The following is an 18665-nucleotide window of genomic DNA, read 5'->3' as shown; positions in this document are numbered from 1 at the left end:
ATATTGAAGTAAAGATGAACTGTCAGAACCCATAGCTCCTTACAACTCAGAAGAGACCTTTGAGGTCACCCTGTCCAAAGCACTCATTGTATACACGGGGAAAATCAGGCCCAGGAGGACAAAATGAGTGAAAAATCCTTTGTTACAGATACTTTTAGTACAAGTTTTTCTTTTCAGAGCAGATGACAGGACTCATTTGGGGTCACTGTGCTTTCCTCCAAGAGAAGTTAATTTCTTATATTTCCAGTGTCAAGTAGATACACCCATAAAAGAATATACATTCTGGATCTGATGACTACCAAAAGGGAAAATAAAACCAGGACAGGGGCATTCTAAGGAATAAGATGCTGCTATGATTAGCTATAAGGTCAAACACAGGAAACATGATCAAACCCATTCCTCCTGGCCCTATCCTATGTCTACACAGTATTTTAGGACCAAAAAAAGGAATATGAACATTTGTTTGCATCTAACAAGTTCCAGTCACTCCTAGGGATAATAAATTAACTTCAGACACCCCATCCCCTGAGTTCTAGCTACAGTTATTAAGGTCAAAAGTACATTTCTTCCTTCTCTGAAATTCTGTATTAAAGAGTTTTTTAGGAAGCTCAGAGATGGAAGACAGAAATATTTTTTAAAGGGTCTCATTACTATGGGGAAAGAGCAAGGAAGTAATTTGGGTTTTGGAGTCTCAAGATCTGGGTTGAAACTTGGCTGTGCCTCTTACTAGCTGCCTAACTCTGGGCAAATTACTGAACCCTTCTGAGCCAAGGCTTCTGGACCTGTAAATCGAAGCCAATAATCCCAACCTCACAGGGTTGTCCTGAAGGCTAAGTGAGATAACGTATGTGAAGAAAGCTTGTAGTACAGTATGGCACACATGTTCAGCGAGAACCCATTCAACAAATTTCAATGTTATGTATAAAGATACAAAGATTAACAAGCCTCCAGTGTATACAATGAAATACCAATGCAAAGCACAGTGTTTCATTTTCAGTCAGGACAGTTTTCTAAGAAATCTAGGAGACTAAATGCCCCACATATATTATGACTACAAGGTAAGTTTACGGAAGATTTACAGGGAACAAGGAGGGAAGCTACTAAAAGGTGTGTCAGCCACTTATAAATGCTTCCATTCTAAGATAAGAAGTGAAGTAAGATCCAACAAAAGATACGTGCTTTTTAAGAACTATCATTCAATTTAATTTGGAAACTCCAGGGACATCATAAAACGTTCTTTCAGATACTCTAAGAATCTGGGTGCAAATATACATATGCAACTTTACACTGTTTTTAATTTATGAGGCCTTTACCTCCTTTAATCAGATATGAAACAGTAGGCCTATTCGGAATACACACTGTTCTAACTAATCTCATGGAGGATGGTTTTTCTTATCTGTTGAACTTATATTCTCCTCTGAGGGATTTTCAGAACTTTATTACAATTTTGTTTAAGCATGGAAATCTTCTTAGGTCCTGTGCTAGATGAATACTTTCTAACCAACCTAAAAATAACTCTTCTCCATTCCCACCCAGGATAAAGCTGAGTTCAATTTCTAGATAAAAGACCCAAATTCATTAATTTGGCTCCATAAAAAGTTACATTCTTGTTTTGTAACATAATCTTGCTATGTTGACAGCAAATATTAAAGCTGCAAACTTAATTCAGATCCAAACTTTAACAATTTTAAAAGACCTATTTAAGTAAGATAATTTTGCTATGATAATTCAGAGTACCTAGCCTGAATGCTTCCGAAAGACTGGTATGACACATAAAGATAAAACTGCCTGCGTAGAGCCTGTATAAAACAAGACTAAGGATGGTCCAACACATTTGGAGAATATAACATGGACATGAGATAAATGGGATTTCTATCTGTTGCCAGTGGAGATACAAAGATGAGCCACAGATACAAGTCCTAAACCATAACCAGGTAAAAAGAGCTCTAAGAAATGGATTTTCTATCATATTTGAGGTCATATTCCTACACGTTTTTTGTTTTCACAGGACTGCTAGTTGGAAAAGCAAGATGGGAATAAAAAAGATTATAACTCGTCACCAGAATGTTCAAGGTGGCATTTCAAGAGGCTAGACCATACTACTTACAATTCAGACTTGACTATTAATCTGTACTAAATAACTGTCTACCCTTCTAGAAGGACCAAAATAGGAGAATCTACTATCTGGCTTGATAAAATGCTTCAACAGTTAACCACCTTAGAAGTCCTGTACTATGTCCAGCCAAAGACAGAATAAAAGAAAACAGTTTCTTTCATAGATATAGTAAGACATCTCTTGACTTGCTCCTCCAAACTAAAGACCATATCTACACATTCTCTAATTGTTCAATACTACTCTGAAAATTGTAGTTAAGATTTTGAGCTGTTACTCTTAATGAGGGGCTGAGCTAAACATAATAGGAAGATCAGCTTTGCATGCCATACTAGAGTTAATACAACTCTCCAATAATTAGAGAATAAGGTTAAACATAATGCTCATCAAATGGCAATTTTTTTCCCCTCTCAGTTAATCTCTAAGATCCAAAATAAGTGACTTCGTATAAGAAGTATCCCCAAAGACCCAACCCTCCTTTATCACTTAGGCAAATTTTTAGTCTTTTTTTTTCCTTAAGAAAGTTGTCATTTTTTAAAAATTTCTGACACCTGAAAGTTACTCATGTTATTGCATGTGTTATCTACAAATCCTTTTGGCAAAGATCTCATGGTCAAATCTTTAGGAGTCCTTTTACTTGGGAATTTCCCCCAAATAAACCAGTAAGTGACTTAAATACTTAGGTAAGATGTGTGATTAGGAAGACTTTCTTCAGTGTATGCTGCTCATTCAGTGGTAATGCCCTTCCTTTGTGCACAGATCCCTGTTGCCCTCCTCCCCTCCATATCCCACACCACTTCGGCTCATCTTTCATTCCCCCCACCCCCCAAGAAATAACTTCTGCTCTTTGGGGAGAGAAAAGCTTTAAGTTTGGAGGAGTCAGGGAAGACCTGCCTGGAGTTGGAGACTTCATCACATCAAATAATCTACATGCAGCATCCTCATGTACGTGATGCCAGTGGAGGAGGGCAATGGCAGACACTGAGGAAGGCAGCCTGAATCCAGATCTGAGGATAAGAGAAAAGGATGTTCCAGGGAACAGACTCTACCTCAAAGGAAGACCACATGAAAGGGTGTCCTATACTTCTAGAAACACAAAAACGACATTACAGGTCTGAGGGAGTGATCTATTCCTGAGAGTCACTTTGGGAAAATATGTAGAGCTTCTGAGAATTAAGAGCGAGCATTCCAAAAACAAACAACCAAACACTACTGCCACTAGATCCAAAAACAATACGTAACTAGAGAGAGGAGAGAGGGGGGATGTAGGGGAAGGGGGAGAGAGAGAGAGAGAATTTTATAGTAGGTTCCATATTCACTAGGGAATAAACAGTCCAACTTGTCATTTGATCAAGGTACATGAATTATGCCAATTGTAATAGGACGCTTCCTCTACTCTCATTCAAATGATAACAGTGATTGAATTAATTCAAAACACAATTTGATCATTTTTTACTTATGCAACAGTGCTCTAGATTACCCGGGGCCCAGTCTCACACAATAATCACAAATAGACATGTTAACCAAGACCACAAGAGCACCCACAAAACATCCCTCCCTATGCAGTCATCAAATGCTGTGTGCTCTCAACTCAGTAACCTCAAGGGCTCTCGGAAAAGACAACAGGGAATACTCACAAATTGAGCACCAAAAATGCAGTATACATCCCACCTTAGTCCCACTGACTCTTGATACATCAGTATTCATGGCTGAACAATTAACTCATTGTAAACTCACGTGGGCAGAGAGTGGCTATCTAGAGAATGTGTTAGATATGTCACAATTACAGGCACCCGAGGTCAAAAAAAAAAAAAAAACCCACATAAACGTAGACATACCTTTTTACAGGAGCTGAACGTGCCATCAGGCAGAAGGGGCCTTCGACGCCTCTCTGGGATAAAGGGTGAGCCAAAACGAATGTAGTGTTTGGGGGTGGTGCAAATTAACGGGGAATGGATAAGACCAGGTAACATATTCAGGGTCGTTGCCAGTACAGTTGGATCCGTGGTGATACGTAAAGGGCACTCAACAGGGCATTCTGGCTTCTCCGCTTTGTCATTCAACCATTCTGTAACTAGATACTAAGATAAAAAAGAGATTGTCAGTTGATACTGCAGATGAAAAAGCCAGAGGCAGCAGTGAAGTTCACAAAGACAAACCTCATCTAAAAACTAGGACAGAAGCAGATACAGCAGGTGCAGAGACTACGATTTGGGCATTCAGAATGCAAGGATATCTTCCTTCACCCTCTCTGTGACCAAGGAATAATTCCAGCTACCAGCAATTTAAGCTCTGCCTAAAACTTATGGGGACAAAAGAAAGATAGCAAGGTGGCTTCAGCTCCGGCATCAAAGCATTTTGACAAAATTTTCCCTCTAATAATACTCAGACTATTTGTTTTTTTTATGGGGATTACAGGTCCTCTCACTTTACTAAGACACAGCCCTTGCCAGACTAGACTCATGAAGATGTATTCATGACTCACCTTTTTGGTTTTGGGGTATTTAGATGCAGTACGGTTGATGTGGGATCCAGTAACTGATACCACAGTTGGGTCAGACCCTGTTAATTGCCTGTTTTCTCCTGAACTATCTATACTTCCAGCTTCAGTAGGAGTTACTGAGCTGTTATTTCCTCCCTCTTCCAAGGCAGCTTGTGACAACTCCGCCTGCTGTGCAATGGCCTGCTTCTGACGCTTTAGTCTTTGGGCTGAACTGGTCCGGTACCGAGAAATTCGACTCTTCGGTCGGGGCCGAGAAGGCTTTGCTGGAGGTGGTTTGGGGACTGGTTTTTCTGCAGCAACATCCTACAACAACAGCAGAGTGAAATGCGTACCAGAAATTTCTTATCAGCAAACATTCAATTCAGTTTCCTATTCACTTTAAGCATTCTGAATGTTTACTCGTGAAAAAAAAAAGTGAGCATTTAGAAACACTAGTTTCAAATGTAATCCTTATAAAAATTTATACATTTAAATCAGCTAAAGAGGCTGTAGGTAGATGTCTTGGTTGGTTAGTTCTTTTTCTAGTATTTATAAAATAGGTCAAAAGTCAGCTGAAGGTAACCACCTAATTCTAGGGTTCTTAGCACAGAAGATAATATTTCCCTTGGTTCTTTCCCAGATACCGAAGTTTTAGCTTTAAGGTTTAGAATTCATGTCTAGGGTAGGGAAGGGAAAGACTGTCCTGAGAATCCTATGAAAGGTCAGGTGCATAAGTGCTATACAGAAGGGCCAAAAGAGAAACCAAATAATTTTTATGAACTCACCATCAACAATTTATCTGTCAGAAACAGTATGAAGTTCCATTCTAGTCTGAGTGTCTAGTCATCAAATTTTGTCTCCCTAAATCCCACAAATCAGCTGATGAAAACAGCCTTATGTATTGCAATATAAGGCAAAGACAAAAATGCCTATTTTAACTATTCCAAAAGATAAGTAATTGACAGTAGCAAAAATACAGGCGTTTAAGGCCTGCAGTCTTGTCTCATCTCTTACCCCTGCTTGCGAAGACCTCCGGGTGTTCACTCCAACACTCTGTGGGGTGCTCGGGATGGCAACGTTTGAAGCAGAGTTGCTAACTTCAGACTCAGCGGCTTCAGTTTTTGTTTCTTCTCCCACAGGAGTCTCTGAGGTGGTGCTAGTAATCTCTATGTCAGAGTTGCTTTGTTCCAAGGGCTGATCCCGCCGCTTCTTTCTTTTCTCTAAGTTTTCGAAAGCATGCATGATGGCTTCGACCTTCCTATCTTCCCGGGTCTAGAAAGAAACAGCATTAGCATAGGAGGAAGCCTCAACCAGGAGGAGGGGATAGCTTTTCAGAAGTATTATTAATGGAAATTTCTAGACATTTATAGAAACTACCACTAAGATGACATATGTGTTGGAGAACATAAGATAAAAACTAAAAATAAAATATTTCTTTTTTTTTTTTTGGTGAGGAAGATTAGCCCCTAGCTAACATTTGTTGCCAATTCTCCTCTTTTTGCTGAGGAAAACTGGCCCTGGGCTAACATCCATGCCTACCGTCCTCTACTTTTTTTAATATGTGGGATGCCTGCCACAGCATGGTTTGTTAAGTGGTACGTAGGTCCATGCCTGGGATCCAAAGCCGTGAACTCCGGACTGCCAAAGCAGAGTGTGCAAACCCAGCCACTACGCCACCGGGCCGGCTCCCAAAATATTTGATTTTTAATGTTGAAAGAGTTGTAAAGGAAGGCAAGGTCAAATCTGAACTTTTCAAAAAAGGTCAGTTATTTTGAAACTTTTTAATACACAAGAAAAATAACCATTAAAATCAAATTTTCTTTGCATTTTCAGAGTTCAAAAATAACCAAGAAGATTTTCTTCTTCTCAGGGACAGAAATAAACATGGCTGGTTACAGCAAAAAAGTAGAAGTTTTGAATCCATATGACTGAAATGGCTGTTTTTAAATGTCAAAACTCACACAAACTTAGGAAATTCCTAAGTCGGAGCAAGTAGCCCCAAGATAGATATTCTGTTTTGACCAGGCAGTTTTTTCAAAACCAGACTGTTTCCAAATCTAAGAAATCTCTAAGACCATCATCAGATAACAGTCACTAGACAACTACTATGTGTGTGTGTCTATGGGAAAAAAAGGAAGAAAATTATAATGAAATCTGTTTATACAAAAAGCCCAAATTGTAATTTATAGGTATAGTATCTTGTCAAAGAAATGAGCTGATACAAACTCAGAAGAGAAGGGGTTCACATGCTCTAGGTAGCAGGAATTAGCAGGAACAAAAGGATGTTAGAAGGTACTCACCCTCCTGCTATGAGCTGGGTTCTCCTGGTCATCTGTAACTTCTTCTTTCTCTTCTTCTACTTTTTCTTCTGGATTGTCTATTTCCTTTAAGACAGAAGCAATACTCAGCTGTACTCTTAAACTCTAGGAAAAATCAATCTGTTTCTTCTGGCAGCTTAAAACTCTCCAGAAACAATTTCTAGTGCTTTAGAGTGTTATTCATGTGGGGCCACATGGTAGACACAGATGATAAGCCCTCTTCTCTGGACTGAAACCTGGCAAGTAGCTGAAAGGACTTTTTTTTTTTTGGTGAGGAAGATCAGCCCTGGACTAACATCCGTGCCCATCTTCCTCTACTTTACATGGGATGCTGCCACAGCATGGCTTGACAAGCAGTGCGTCGGTCTGCGTCCGGGATCTGAACCCGTGAACCCCGGGCCGCCGAAGTGGAGTGCGCAAATTTAACTGCTACGCCACCAGGCTGGCCCCTGAAAGGATATTTTTAATTTTGTAAAAAAAGAAAAAAAGAATGAATGAAATGTGCACCCACCTTGATAGGAAGGACATTAAGTGTTACTACAGACTCCCTAAATAAAACAATATGTGGCAACCTGGGACCCTCTTCATTTGGAGAGGATCCAATACCATAGCAACATCCTGTGAACAGGGGAGATTACCTCATGGTCACTGGATACATTTACTTTCTCAGGGACTTGTTCTGGTTGCTGGTTGTTATCCTCTTCTGGAGCCTCATTCTGCTGCTCCATCTCTAGCTCTTTCCGTCGTGCTTTTCTACGTCTTGTCTCTGCTCCGATGGTGGGCAGGCTTGGAGGAGGTGGGAGTGGCAGTTCTGCAGCATTGGGATTCCTTTTCTGTATAGGGCAATTCCGGTTCCCCTTGTGACATGCACAGTCCACTTTATAATTACTGCTCCAAGGAAACAACCAAAAGTACCTGTCTTAGTACCCTTGAAAATCAGTTGTATTATCCATTCATTCTCTTGAAATATTAGTACAGTAATTTCCTCCAGTATTATCTTTGAAAAAGTTAAACGGAGACATTAGAGAGTCCTATGAATGCTTTCAATATTCTGTGTTTCTCTACATAACCCCACTTCTTCCCCTACATGTGGTCAGTGGAAAGGAAAGAGAGCCTCCACTAAATTCAATTCACGCACTGTCTTGATGCTTTTTAGTGGGCAGTGAACCAGTGACACAGTCTGAACTGGCCATTTTTATCTTGCGTTTACCTTCACCACGTCCTCACTTTTACCTACTGATGCCCTACTTATTATTAATACCTTTTCTTCTTGTACTTGTGCCGAACATCAATTTACCACATAACCTTTTTTGCCTAAAAGGATCAAGGGAGAAAAACCAACCATTTTACAAAACCCATTACATATTCATCTATGATGTGCCATCTCTTTCTCTGCATTGTCATATACAGCTAGATAACACGGTTTGAGTGGATGGGGTGAATCTTTAAATTCTCATTCTATATGGCCCCTGGCACAAGTGCTCTGTGCATAACAACAGATGCTACTGCAACTTCTAAGAGTGTCTCATACATACCCTTTTGGCTATTCTTGCTATAGAGGCATAAGCCAAAACATCCTTGCTTAGAATGGTGTAGCAGTATCATCCTACGTACCTGTGTCTCTAAAAAAAAGCCTTAAGTCTGTCTTTCCCTCCACAATTTCTAGATAGAAAATGCATTACTCATAAAAAGATTAGGTAAAAAAGGAAGGAAGTGGAAAGGAACAAAAGCAGACTTAATAGAATAGCTTAATATATAAGATAAGGCCATTCATGTTAGGAAAGGTTTCAGAGGTCTTACCAGTTACTGTACTCATAATCAAATGCTATGGTGACCTCGGCATCCTTGGTGATGGCAGACACAGCGTAGATACACAGGTGAATCATCCCATCTGCAATCATGTGTCGTACCTGTATCAACAAGGCTTATGGTTGATGATTTATCATAAAGATCAGGAACTCTCCATAAAAGGACAAAAAACCTTTTATTCAAATAATTTTTCTCCACTCAGAGTTATGGTAGTCTGTTACTTGACTCCATAATTTCATTTGAAACTATTACACAGTAATTGTTTGAAAATTTATGATACTTCTTGAAATAAATGGAGAAACCTTGAGATGTTAAAAAGCAGGGTAAGATCATTGCTCTACATCTTAAAGCTGTTTTCAGTTGCAGCAGAGAATTAAAATTCCTTAGCCTGTAAGAAAAGCTCTCCGGATTTTCTTGATGCATTTGATGTGGCTGCACTGATTACACACGGAGTAATGAATTCTAGAAATGTCTACAATCTCTCTTACAACACTACTGCCTAAAATCTAAAAAACTGCAACCACACAGCTTAGCTTGGGCCAAATGACATCTTCTATTATATGGCAATTTCTTTAATATAACCTCATTGACTTCTTATCCAATCTAGTTCTTTCTCTTTAGCAAATGCTAACTTGCTTTTTTCCATTTCTGCCTTCTCTAAAGAAAATCCATTCCTCGCCCCCATCCTGTCAGAATAAAAGCATCATTACTTTTGTTTTTCATCTCTTACAATGAAAGATCATACTGTTATCTACAGACCTTAATCTGAGTGAAGTTTTCAGACTGCTTCTTCAGTAAATTGTCCTTTGGTGGTTCCATACAAAGAGAAGTTGCTATAGAAATCTTACCTCTGCATTTGGTGTACATGATCTTCTGATGAACCGAGCATCATTACCGAAAGTACGTGCATCCACACACATCTCTACACCATTGAATTTTGAGTAGAAGAGCACAAAGGGGTATGGTCTAGGGATATAATTAAAATTCCTGTAATTCTCAGCACACATAAAAAGGCCACCCCATGACTTCAAATATGAAGCATATGCTGACAGAAGCAGCAGCAGTCCTTGGCAATGCCTAAACTTGGAAACCATCACATGCTTGTCTGCTTTTGATTAAAGAACAAGCACAAAGCAAAGAATGCTTGGCTTGGAAAGGAGGCATCACCACCTTATACATTAAGCAATTTACAGATTTATTTGCACTTCTCCACAAATAGCAGGCAGAAGTGAGCTTATTTGAGCTGCAATCTTTTCCCCAAGAGCATCCTATCAACCAGGACTGTTTTTACACCCACAGTGCTCAGGCAGGCCCACTTTAGCCCTCACTGCTCAATGAATGGTGTTCTTACTTTTTGAAGAAATGCCCGTTGACCTCAAATTGCTGTCGTAACATGACTTTCCCTCGATACTCTATTATAAGGGTGTCCAAAGCCAAATCTCTTGCAGCCCTCAGGATCTTCCGGTGCTTTTGAACACGAGTGACTCTTCCCAACTGTAGCTGAATAAAACCAGAGTATTAACATTAGACAATAGCAACAGCTTAGTAGACACTTAGAGTATTTCCTAATTGAGGAAAAGGCACCAATATTTTTAGGTTTTATTTGTATATGTTATTTAGCTCAGCGATCACAAAAATTTAAATTTGATAAAAGCTCAACATTTCTAGGAAACAGGCTCCATCTAGTGAACCTGTCACCCCCTGAAAAGGCAAGAAAAGACCAAAGAAAAATATATGATTGAGATTTTAGTGGTCTGGCCCGGTGGCGTAGTGGTTAAGTTTGTGCGCTCTGCTTCAGCAGCCTGGGGTTTGCAGGTTGGGATCCCGGGCATGGACAGACACATCGCTTGTCAAGCCATGCTGTAGCGGCATCCCATATAAAGTAGAGGAAGATGGGCACGGATGTTAGCGCAGGGCCAATCTTCCTCAGCAAAAAGAGGAGGATGACTGGCAATGGATGTTAGCTCAGGGTTAATCTTCCTCACCAAAAAAGCAAAAAAAAAAAAAAAAAAAAAAAAAAAAAAGATTTTAGTGCCTCTATGTCAAATTTAAGAATGAGAAAGAACAAGCTTAGCTTTCTATTAATCTTAATAATTTCTACTGAGGCTGGATAAATTTTTCTATCCTAATTTATCTATTTTTAGTTAATAAAGATAGTTTAAAAATACATATCCAGTTTTCAGTCACTATAATCTGCTTTTAGTTAAAGATGCTCAATAGCTGGCTAAATTGTTATTCTAAGGCCTTGTACATTTGAAAGAAATGGTAATTCCAATATATGTCCTCTTCCGGGGTTCTTAAAATTTCAACTACTTACTTAGAGGGTCTTTGGTCCTTACCTGCATTTGGGAACCAATAACTGTATTATTACAGGCCAATTCAGTCTTATTAATAGTGTCTAAAATAGCAGGTTTGCCCACAAATTCCTTGCTAGAATGTAGGTGTTGTTCAAGGGCGTTCTGTACATCTGCACTGTACTGATTAGTGAAAGCTTCTTCATACTGATCAGTCCACAGTCTTATCCGATTTTCCCATCCCTCAGTTGTATTCTCATCTAAATTCTGTGCTTCAGAAGGAGAATTCTGTAGAGAACAAAGGTCAGGTAGGTTAGAGAGTCCATGCATAAAAACGGGGAAAAACAGGCTGAGTTTCCAAAGAAAATTTGTTTTTTGCTTGGCAGTTGGAGTGGCATAAAGGAGTAATGGCCTGGGAGTCAAGTGATCTGGCTTCTGTCATGGTTTCATTACCAATGAGCTGTGAGTCCTTGAACAACTTCTAGAAAGGCTCAGTTTCCTCATTTATAATGTGAGGAAATTCCATCCCATCACTGTGATTTTATGACCATTTTTAAGTCATAAAAATCAATTTTGTTCTTATCAGAAGAATGACATCAAGTTCATAAGAAAATCTTCATGAAAACGAACAATAGAGACACTTCAAAACATCACATCGCTTAAATTATAATCCTTACTGAATATCTGCATTAGCGTGCCAGCCCAAACTGGTATTGTTTTACTACTCTCCAGGAGAATGTTTTTGTTTTTGTGTGACTTATTTTCATTATACAATTAATACATGTCCATTCTAAAAATACATGTGACCCAAATAAACAAATAACCCATAATCTTGCCTCCCATAGAAAAAGTTACCCTTCTGCAGTCTCTTTCTCTAACATTCTGTTTTTGACAGTTTAAATAGCCACACTCTGAAGAGGTGAGGTGGGGGAAGGGGGGTGGGAAGGTAGAGTGTAGAAAACGTGGAGAGGTACTTTGCTATTCTTCTCTAGGAAAACCACTGCCCTCTATGGTGACGATACTGAGAAAAGATTATTATATTTCAGCAATAGCATCCTAGACAGACAGTTTTATACGTGCTTGAGCTACAGAGACACAGCTTAGGTCTGACACATGTTCTCCTCCATGGTGTTCAAGACTTAAGGTGTCACCAGAAAACAAAACAAACACTGTTAGTGATGATGTCATACTAGTGATGTCTAGGAGGAAAAGACATTACAGTACCAAAGCTACTTGCAAATCCACGTCCACACTAAACTTGCAAAAACAGGCATAAGAAAATTAAATATACTTTCCATGAATGATACAGAAAACATTTATGCCTATTATAAAAATCGCTTTCTTTCACTTTTGTGCTACTGGTTTTGATTAACTGTCGTCTACCATCCTTTCGCCAAGGAACAGGGAATTGGAAGGAAAAAATTAACACCACTCTTTTCTACGTTTCTCACTAATGTCAAAAAGACTGAACAATAAACAAAGGATCTAAGAAACACTTAAGGCCAACACACTGAGAACAGAATATCACTTGCGTGAGGTGTCAGTAGCAGCTGAGCAAAAGAAAAGTGCAAAACCTGAGATTTAAGGGTGCTTATAAGACTGGGGATTGGCGGTGGCCAAACAGTACTCCCAGGTTTAAGTATCCTGGAGTGAGCACTAAACTTAAGACTTGTTAGAATTAATGTATACTGGAAGCCTTTGCCACAGTATTAGCTGTTGTTCACTAATACACTCTGCCTACTCTGCTGTCCCATTCTTCAGGGTACTGGAGATCTCATCTCAGTGGGTTTAGAGCAGTGGTTCTCATTAGACGTGATTTTGCCCCTAAGGAGACATGTGGTAATACCTGAAGTCATTTTTAATTATCACACCTGGATGGTGTGTGTTACTGGCACCTAGTGGGCAGATGCCAGGGATGCTGCTAAACCACCTACAATACAAAAGATAGTCCCCCTCAACAACCAAGAATTACTTGGTTTAAAATGTCAACAGTGCTGAGGGTGAGAAACCCTGTTTAGTGTACTCTCTAGAAATGAAGCTCTTGACTTTGGGCTTAAAAATCCAAATGATAAATTCTTCCCATTCTTATGGCTCCCACCCAGATCTTTGGTGGAGTTCTTACTAATAATTAATTCTGAGTATAAAATTTGTAACTCAAGCTAGAATACTGATATGAGAATGAAAATAAACCGACCGTTTTTTTTAATGTATAAATTTGAACACACTTATGGGGCTACCTGTCAACATCTTGAAATATATGCAAGCAATATTTGGGGTTTATGTGTAGTTTTCTGGGAGAGTCATCAATAGTTTTCAAAAGGCTTCAAATCTCTTGAGGCAAGCTATAATAGTTAGCTGATAAAAGAGAAAAGGGCTTAACAGCTAGGATCAGGGCTACGACTGCCCCATAAATCTATTTAAGGTCCCCCCTAAGCAAATGAGGCAAAAATAAAGGGGCAGTTACAGCAAATGTAGCCTATTGCAGGCAATAGATCTAGCAAAGAAATTATTGTGTTCCAAGACATCCCAGGACTCTCATGCTCTTGGGCTGTAAGTCCTCTCCTATCTCCTTTTACAGATATATACAAGTCTATTTATAGGTATATACAAGGTGAGGCCTACAAATTTTAGCTAAAGTGCCACCTGGGATCTTTGTTAACATCAGTCATATTGGTGCTCCATATATATTCCTAATAAAGCATATCCTCACCGAATGATTTTAATGTTTATGCCATATAACCATCAACAAGAAAGATCCTGCTTTTATACCATTTACACATTTAGGGATATTTATACTTATAGAATTAAACTAGATCTTAATTCTAATTAAATGCTTTGAAGACATAAATAATGGTTTGGGAGGTATGCTGTCCTCCTATATATACATAGGTAAAGGAAGATACTAGACAGTATAATCAAATCTCCTTTGGGCAAACTGTTTTTATCACCCAGCACCTAAAAGTCCCTTTAAACCCTTGCATGGAATTTCTCTATTCTCCAACTGCTCTCCAAAATCATGCCTCATAAGCTCTTTTATTTGATAACTGAAGAAAAGAAACATGCTAGCATCATCAGTCTTCTATACCAAATAGATATGCCAGGAGAAAACAGTTCAAAAGTAAGTAATTCCAGTAAGAGTAATTCTTATCAATAGTACTAATTTCCTACCAATGAAATTTGTCCTTCCAAATGGTGACCAAAGCCCACATGGTGCTAGGGCGGGTGCACAAGAGACCCTGTATAACCAGAAAAACCTCAGTCCTGAGGTTGAGGCCAATCACAATGACAGAACACATCAGCCTCATTTTGTTTGGCAAAATGTCACTTACCCCCAGAAAAGCAGCTAATGAAAAAACCAGTAAATGAAGGCTGATTACAGAAAGGGAAAATATTTGAGAAAATGGCCAAGAAAATCTACTTTGTAGATAGAGAAAAGCTCTATGAAAACTGAATGGCAACAATTACAAACTAACGAAAAGCAGAGACCAAGATTCCCAGACCATCAATGTCAGGAAAGAAGACGACCAAAATGCAAGATCACAGTGAAGTAAAACACAGCATCAGGGAAGAATACCCCTTACCTTCATCCGCAAGGACTTCCGGGATCCCTCTCGAAATGCCTATCCCAAAGAGGAAAACAAGTAGAACAAAACAAAACTTGGTACCAAGAATGACAGTTACACCTATCTGAGACTAAAACTAAGGCAAGAACTAGTGTTCTAGTCTGTCCCCTTTTCCCTAGGTAATAAATACAATGGAATTCCCCATACTATTATCAAGAATAGGAGTGGCTCAAGGCCAGTGAACTCTGAGGCTAATTCCAATACTTTCCATAGTGGAACTAGGTAATTAACAGGGAAGAGCATGCATCACTTATGTCCTATATGCACCCCTGACACTAAAAGAAAAAGTAAATAAAAACATTAAGTGAGGTTGCAGATTTACCAGTTTTGAAATTAAGAAGGAAACAAAGACCAATCCCCTTAACAAGGGGTGGGCAAGTCACCTAAGAGCAACAAAGTTGCTGTGATGGGGAAGAAAGAACAAAAACAGAAGAGGTTTCTCCTGGAGACTTTTTAGTTAAGAATACAGGAACGTGACTACAACCCTGAGGAAAGCCTAGACCATTCAAGAGATGTTTCCTGATTTTTTTCAAACAAGGAAAAAACAATCAACCCATTGATATGAGGTGGGCATGCACCAGGACAAGAATTTCACACTATGCTTTGGAACTGAGGAGGCAGCGAGATATTGTAAGGGTAGTAGAAGCCAAGACCAGAGGCTGCAGCATATATGGGCTCGTGCCAGGTGGGGCTGGGATTTCATACCTGGGATGGGGGTTGGAGTAGAAGAAATTTTGTGCCAATTGTGATGGTATGGAGTGGCAGAAGAGAGCTTGGTTTTGTATGTCCACAACACAGATTAGCTGATTTTTGCATATAGAGCCAAAGTGGCCCTTCACACATCTGAATCAAACTGCTTAAAAAGAATTTGGTGCATTCTTGGTCCAAAATTTAAGCTATTTCTACTTAAGTGACTTTTACCCTCCATACCTTGATTTTCTTCGTCTTTGGTGCTGCACGACCCTTTTCTGGACTCTTTTTGCGCTTCTTGGGTTTGGTTCTTCTAACAGTTAAGGTGATGCTTGTAGGTGTGTGCTGTGTTGCTGTATACAACACAGTGGAAGGAGAAAGCTCCTCATCCCAGCTTTCTGTTGCACTGCTATCCCCACCTGAAAAAAGGTTATACCATAGTTCATGTTGTACGAACAGCCTCAAAAGCCCATTAAAAGTAGCTTATTTCTTTAGATCTACCTCATATCCAGTAAGTCATTACTTCTACTATTTACGCTATCATCTGTAGAACACCATATCTACCTTCCATATGAAAACAAGATTCTTTCTATATCATTGAAATTACATCGTATATATTTCTCCCTTTGTATGTAGTCCCCAAGCTCTACTGCATCAATGTGTAACATAGAAAAAGGACTTTTTTTGTGCTCATAAGGAATATTTTGCTTGTTACAGGGCTAAAATATTGTTTCTGGATACATTTAATTTATTTTTAACTTTTTTTGTGAGGAAGATCAGGCCTGAGCTAACATCCATGCCAATCCTCCTCTTTCTTGCTGAGGAAGACTGGCCCTGAGCTAACATCCATGCCCATCTTCCTCCACTTTATGTGGGACGCCGCCACAGCATGGCCTGACAAGCGGTGCGTCGGTGCACGTCCGGGATCTGAACCCAGGCCGCCAGAAGCAGAGCACGTGCACTTAACCGCTATGCCACGGGGCCGGCCCCACTGGATACATTTAATTCACAACAAGAAAATTACACAGTGGTCTTGAGAACACTTCTTTTTTTTTTTTTTTTTTTAAAGATTTTCTTTATTTATTTTTCCCCCAAAGCCCCAGTAGATAGTTGTCTGTCATAGCTGCACATCCTTCTAGTTGCTGTATGTGGGACGCAGCCTCAGCATGGCCGGAGGAGCAGTGCGTCGGTGCGCACCCGGGATCCGAACCCAGGGCGCCAGCAGCGGAGCGCGCACACTCAACCACTAAGCCATGGGGCAGGCCCCCTCGAGAACACTTCTATCTCTTTTCATGAAAAGAGCTGGGGACCCTGGGAACTTACAGGAGGGGTTCTTGACGCGAATATTTAAATAACAAAATATTATATGTCAAAATATGGGCCTAACCCATCTTTTGCTCACCTGATATGTTGTCCTGCTTCCGCCGATGAAGTCTAATAACCTTCCCCCTGCTCATTCCCCTAAAGAGGGAAAATAAACTTAAAGTAGTCCTTCCAACAGCATGCAGTACATCATTGCACACATGGGAGAAGTGTCTCTGCATATACTACCCCATTCCCTCCCACCTACCAAACGTTTCCAGGACATTAAATTTCATATCAAATTCAATAGCTTAAACATCAATCTCTCATTCCTTGTTGTCAGTAACTCTCACCTAGTGCAGAGAATTCGAGCCAAGGAGCACTAAGGAATCATCTACATTAACAAACACAAGAAAGAATACTTTGAGCTTTTCCCTACTAATAAGAAAACCTAATCCCAGCAACCCAGGCTTGAATTTAGATGGAACATGATCTTACCTGCACTTGTCACAGCTGAGAAGGAAGCCATCCTGAGAAAGACCACAAGGACACCAGGTAGGAACAGTCTCTCCTTCAGAGTTCGGGCTGTCTCCACAGCGTTCCTCTACGGGCGACGGCAGGCCATTCAGGTCAGAACGAGGGATGATCGTCTGGACAGGGGGAGAAGCAGGAGGTGTCGGAGGAGGAGGGGCTCCGTAATTATGATCCTGAAAATAAGATTTTTTAAATCAACAGTGTCCAAACACTGGCCCCTCTCTCCCCTAAAGTATGGTACATATGGAAAGAAAGAAGAAAGCAGTACCCTTTGTTTTTTGGCTTCAACCAGGAAAGTGATAAAACAAAATGCCAAGGTCAACTGGGACATAAAAACAAGAACAATGATGCAGGGCTAGACGTCCGCTGGAGGCAGGGAAGTGCAAAAGGGGCAACTTCGTCATGCTGCATATAAACATTTCAAGAAAGTCACAATGTATAAGAATGGATTACACTCCAGGAAGATCACTGCCTGGAGAGAAACAAATGCATACTCACAGCATAAGGCAGTCCTCGACACCCATGCCTCTGAGTGGTCCCATAATTATGAGTGGAATACACGCTCTTCTCATTAACTGCTGGACTAGCCTCCACAGATTCAGGGCTGCACAAAGGCGAAAAGCAATGCATGATAGCATAACACCTAATCTTCCCTTAAACTAAGACTTAAATTCTCATCCTAACCCCTCCTCTTTCCACAACCACCAGCCACTTGAATAAGAGAAAGACCTCAGTGAAACAATCTGATTAACATAACTAAGCCTACAAATAACAGTAGGAGTGTTATTAAATGTGGATTTGTGTGTAACATGAAGCCAGTACAGGCAGATGTCTCAAAGCAGGCACCTGGGATACAAGGTGTCCCTAATGACAAACACAAACGTACCAGCTGAGCAGGGAGTTTCCCCTAGAGAAGCCACTCTGGGCTGGTTTAGACTCAGAACTATTCTTCTTAATTGGATCTCTTAATACTTCCATGAAACCTCACATGACATTTGCAGTGAGTGGGATGATGAAAGTGCCTTCTGCACTGCCCCAGGGACCAGGCCCTCTTCCATTCACTACCAAGACAGGATACCCTGAAGAAAGTACAGGTAAAAACAATGGCATCTTATATTTATCATACCTCTCATCTTGATGAACCCCCAAACACTTTCAAATATTAGAGTAATAATTTCTCATCCACCAATGACATGCAAGCATATCAAGGACACAATTATTTAACAGCTGCATGGTAATACCATAGAACTTGGAAATAATCAAAACTGTACTCAGAAGTTATGTTAGTCTAGTGACAAATAACAGTAGTACTGGCTACCATTTTGAATCGCCTATTATTTGCTAGGTGCTTTATACGTATTAATTCATTTACTCTGCAACTACTAAACATGGTAAATAACACCCCATTTTTACAGAAGGGGAAGTTGAGGTGGTGAGATTACGTGACTTGGAACTAAGGTCACATACTGACAGAGCCAGGATTTGCAACAATGTCTGACT

At 39.9% G+C, this 18665-nt stretch overlaps 1 protein-coding gene across 12 annotated transcripts in view; it reads right to left on the bottom strand.

Moving 5' to 3' along the window:
• Positions 1 to 18665, bottom strand: part of SETD5 (SET domain containing 5) — a 76925-nt gene that overhangs the window by 20933 nt on the left and 37327 nt on the right. For 3 of the 12 annotated variants that reach the window (XM_058564058.1, XM_058564100.1, XM_058564062.1), the window contains 15 exons: positions 18052 to 18244; positions 17664 to 17769; positions 17130 to 17338; positions 16732 to 16790; positions 15570 to 15748; positions 14598 to 14636; positions 11062 to 11304; positions 10074 to 10222; positions 9571 to 9688; positions 8714 to 8823; positions 7552 to 7804; positions 6896 to 6979; positions 5610 to 5867; positions 4599 to 4919; positions 3952 to 4194 (listed from right to left, as the gene is read on the bottom strand). In XM_058564058.1, the coding sequence (XP_058420041.1) occupies positions 3952 to 4194; positions 4599 to 4919; positions 5610 to 5867; positions 6896 to 6979; positions 7552 to 7804; positions 8714 to 8823; positions 9571 to 9688; positions 10074 to 10222; positions 11062 to 11304; positions 14598 to 14636; positions 15570 to 15748; positions 16732 to 16790; positions 17130 to 17338; positions 17664 to 17769; positions 18052 to 18143 (2463 nt within the window). In that variant the 5' untranslated portion in view covers positions 18144 to 18244. Of the gene's footprint in view, positions 1 to 3951; positions 4195 to 4598; positions 4920 to 5609; positions 5868 to 6895; positions 6980 to 7551; positions 7805 to 8713; positions 8824 to 9570; positions 9689 to 10073; positions 10223 to 11061; positions 11305 to 14597; positions 14637 to 15569; positions 15749 to 16731; positions 16791 to 16984; positions 17026 to 17129; positions 17339 to 17663; positions 17770 to 18051; positions 18245 to 18665 lie in introns of those variants that run through there. The other 9 variants (XM_058564071.1, XM_058564116.1, XM_058564107.1 and 6 more) reach the window with 8 other exon arrangements.

The sequence above is a fragment of the Diceros bicornis genome, chromosome 2 (assembly GCF_020826845.1).
Source record: "Diceros bicornis minor isolate mBicDic1 chromosome 2, mDicBic1.mat.cur, whole genome shotgun sequence".
Lineage (NCBI taxonomy): Eukaryota > Metazoa > Chordata > Mammalia > Perissodactyla > Rhinocerotidae > Diceros > Diceros bicornis.
This window is presented reverse-complemented; position numbering and strand designations above follow the sequence as displayed.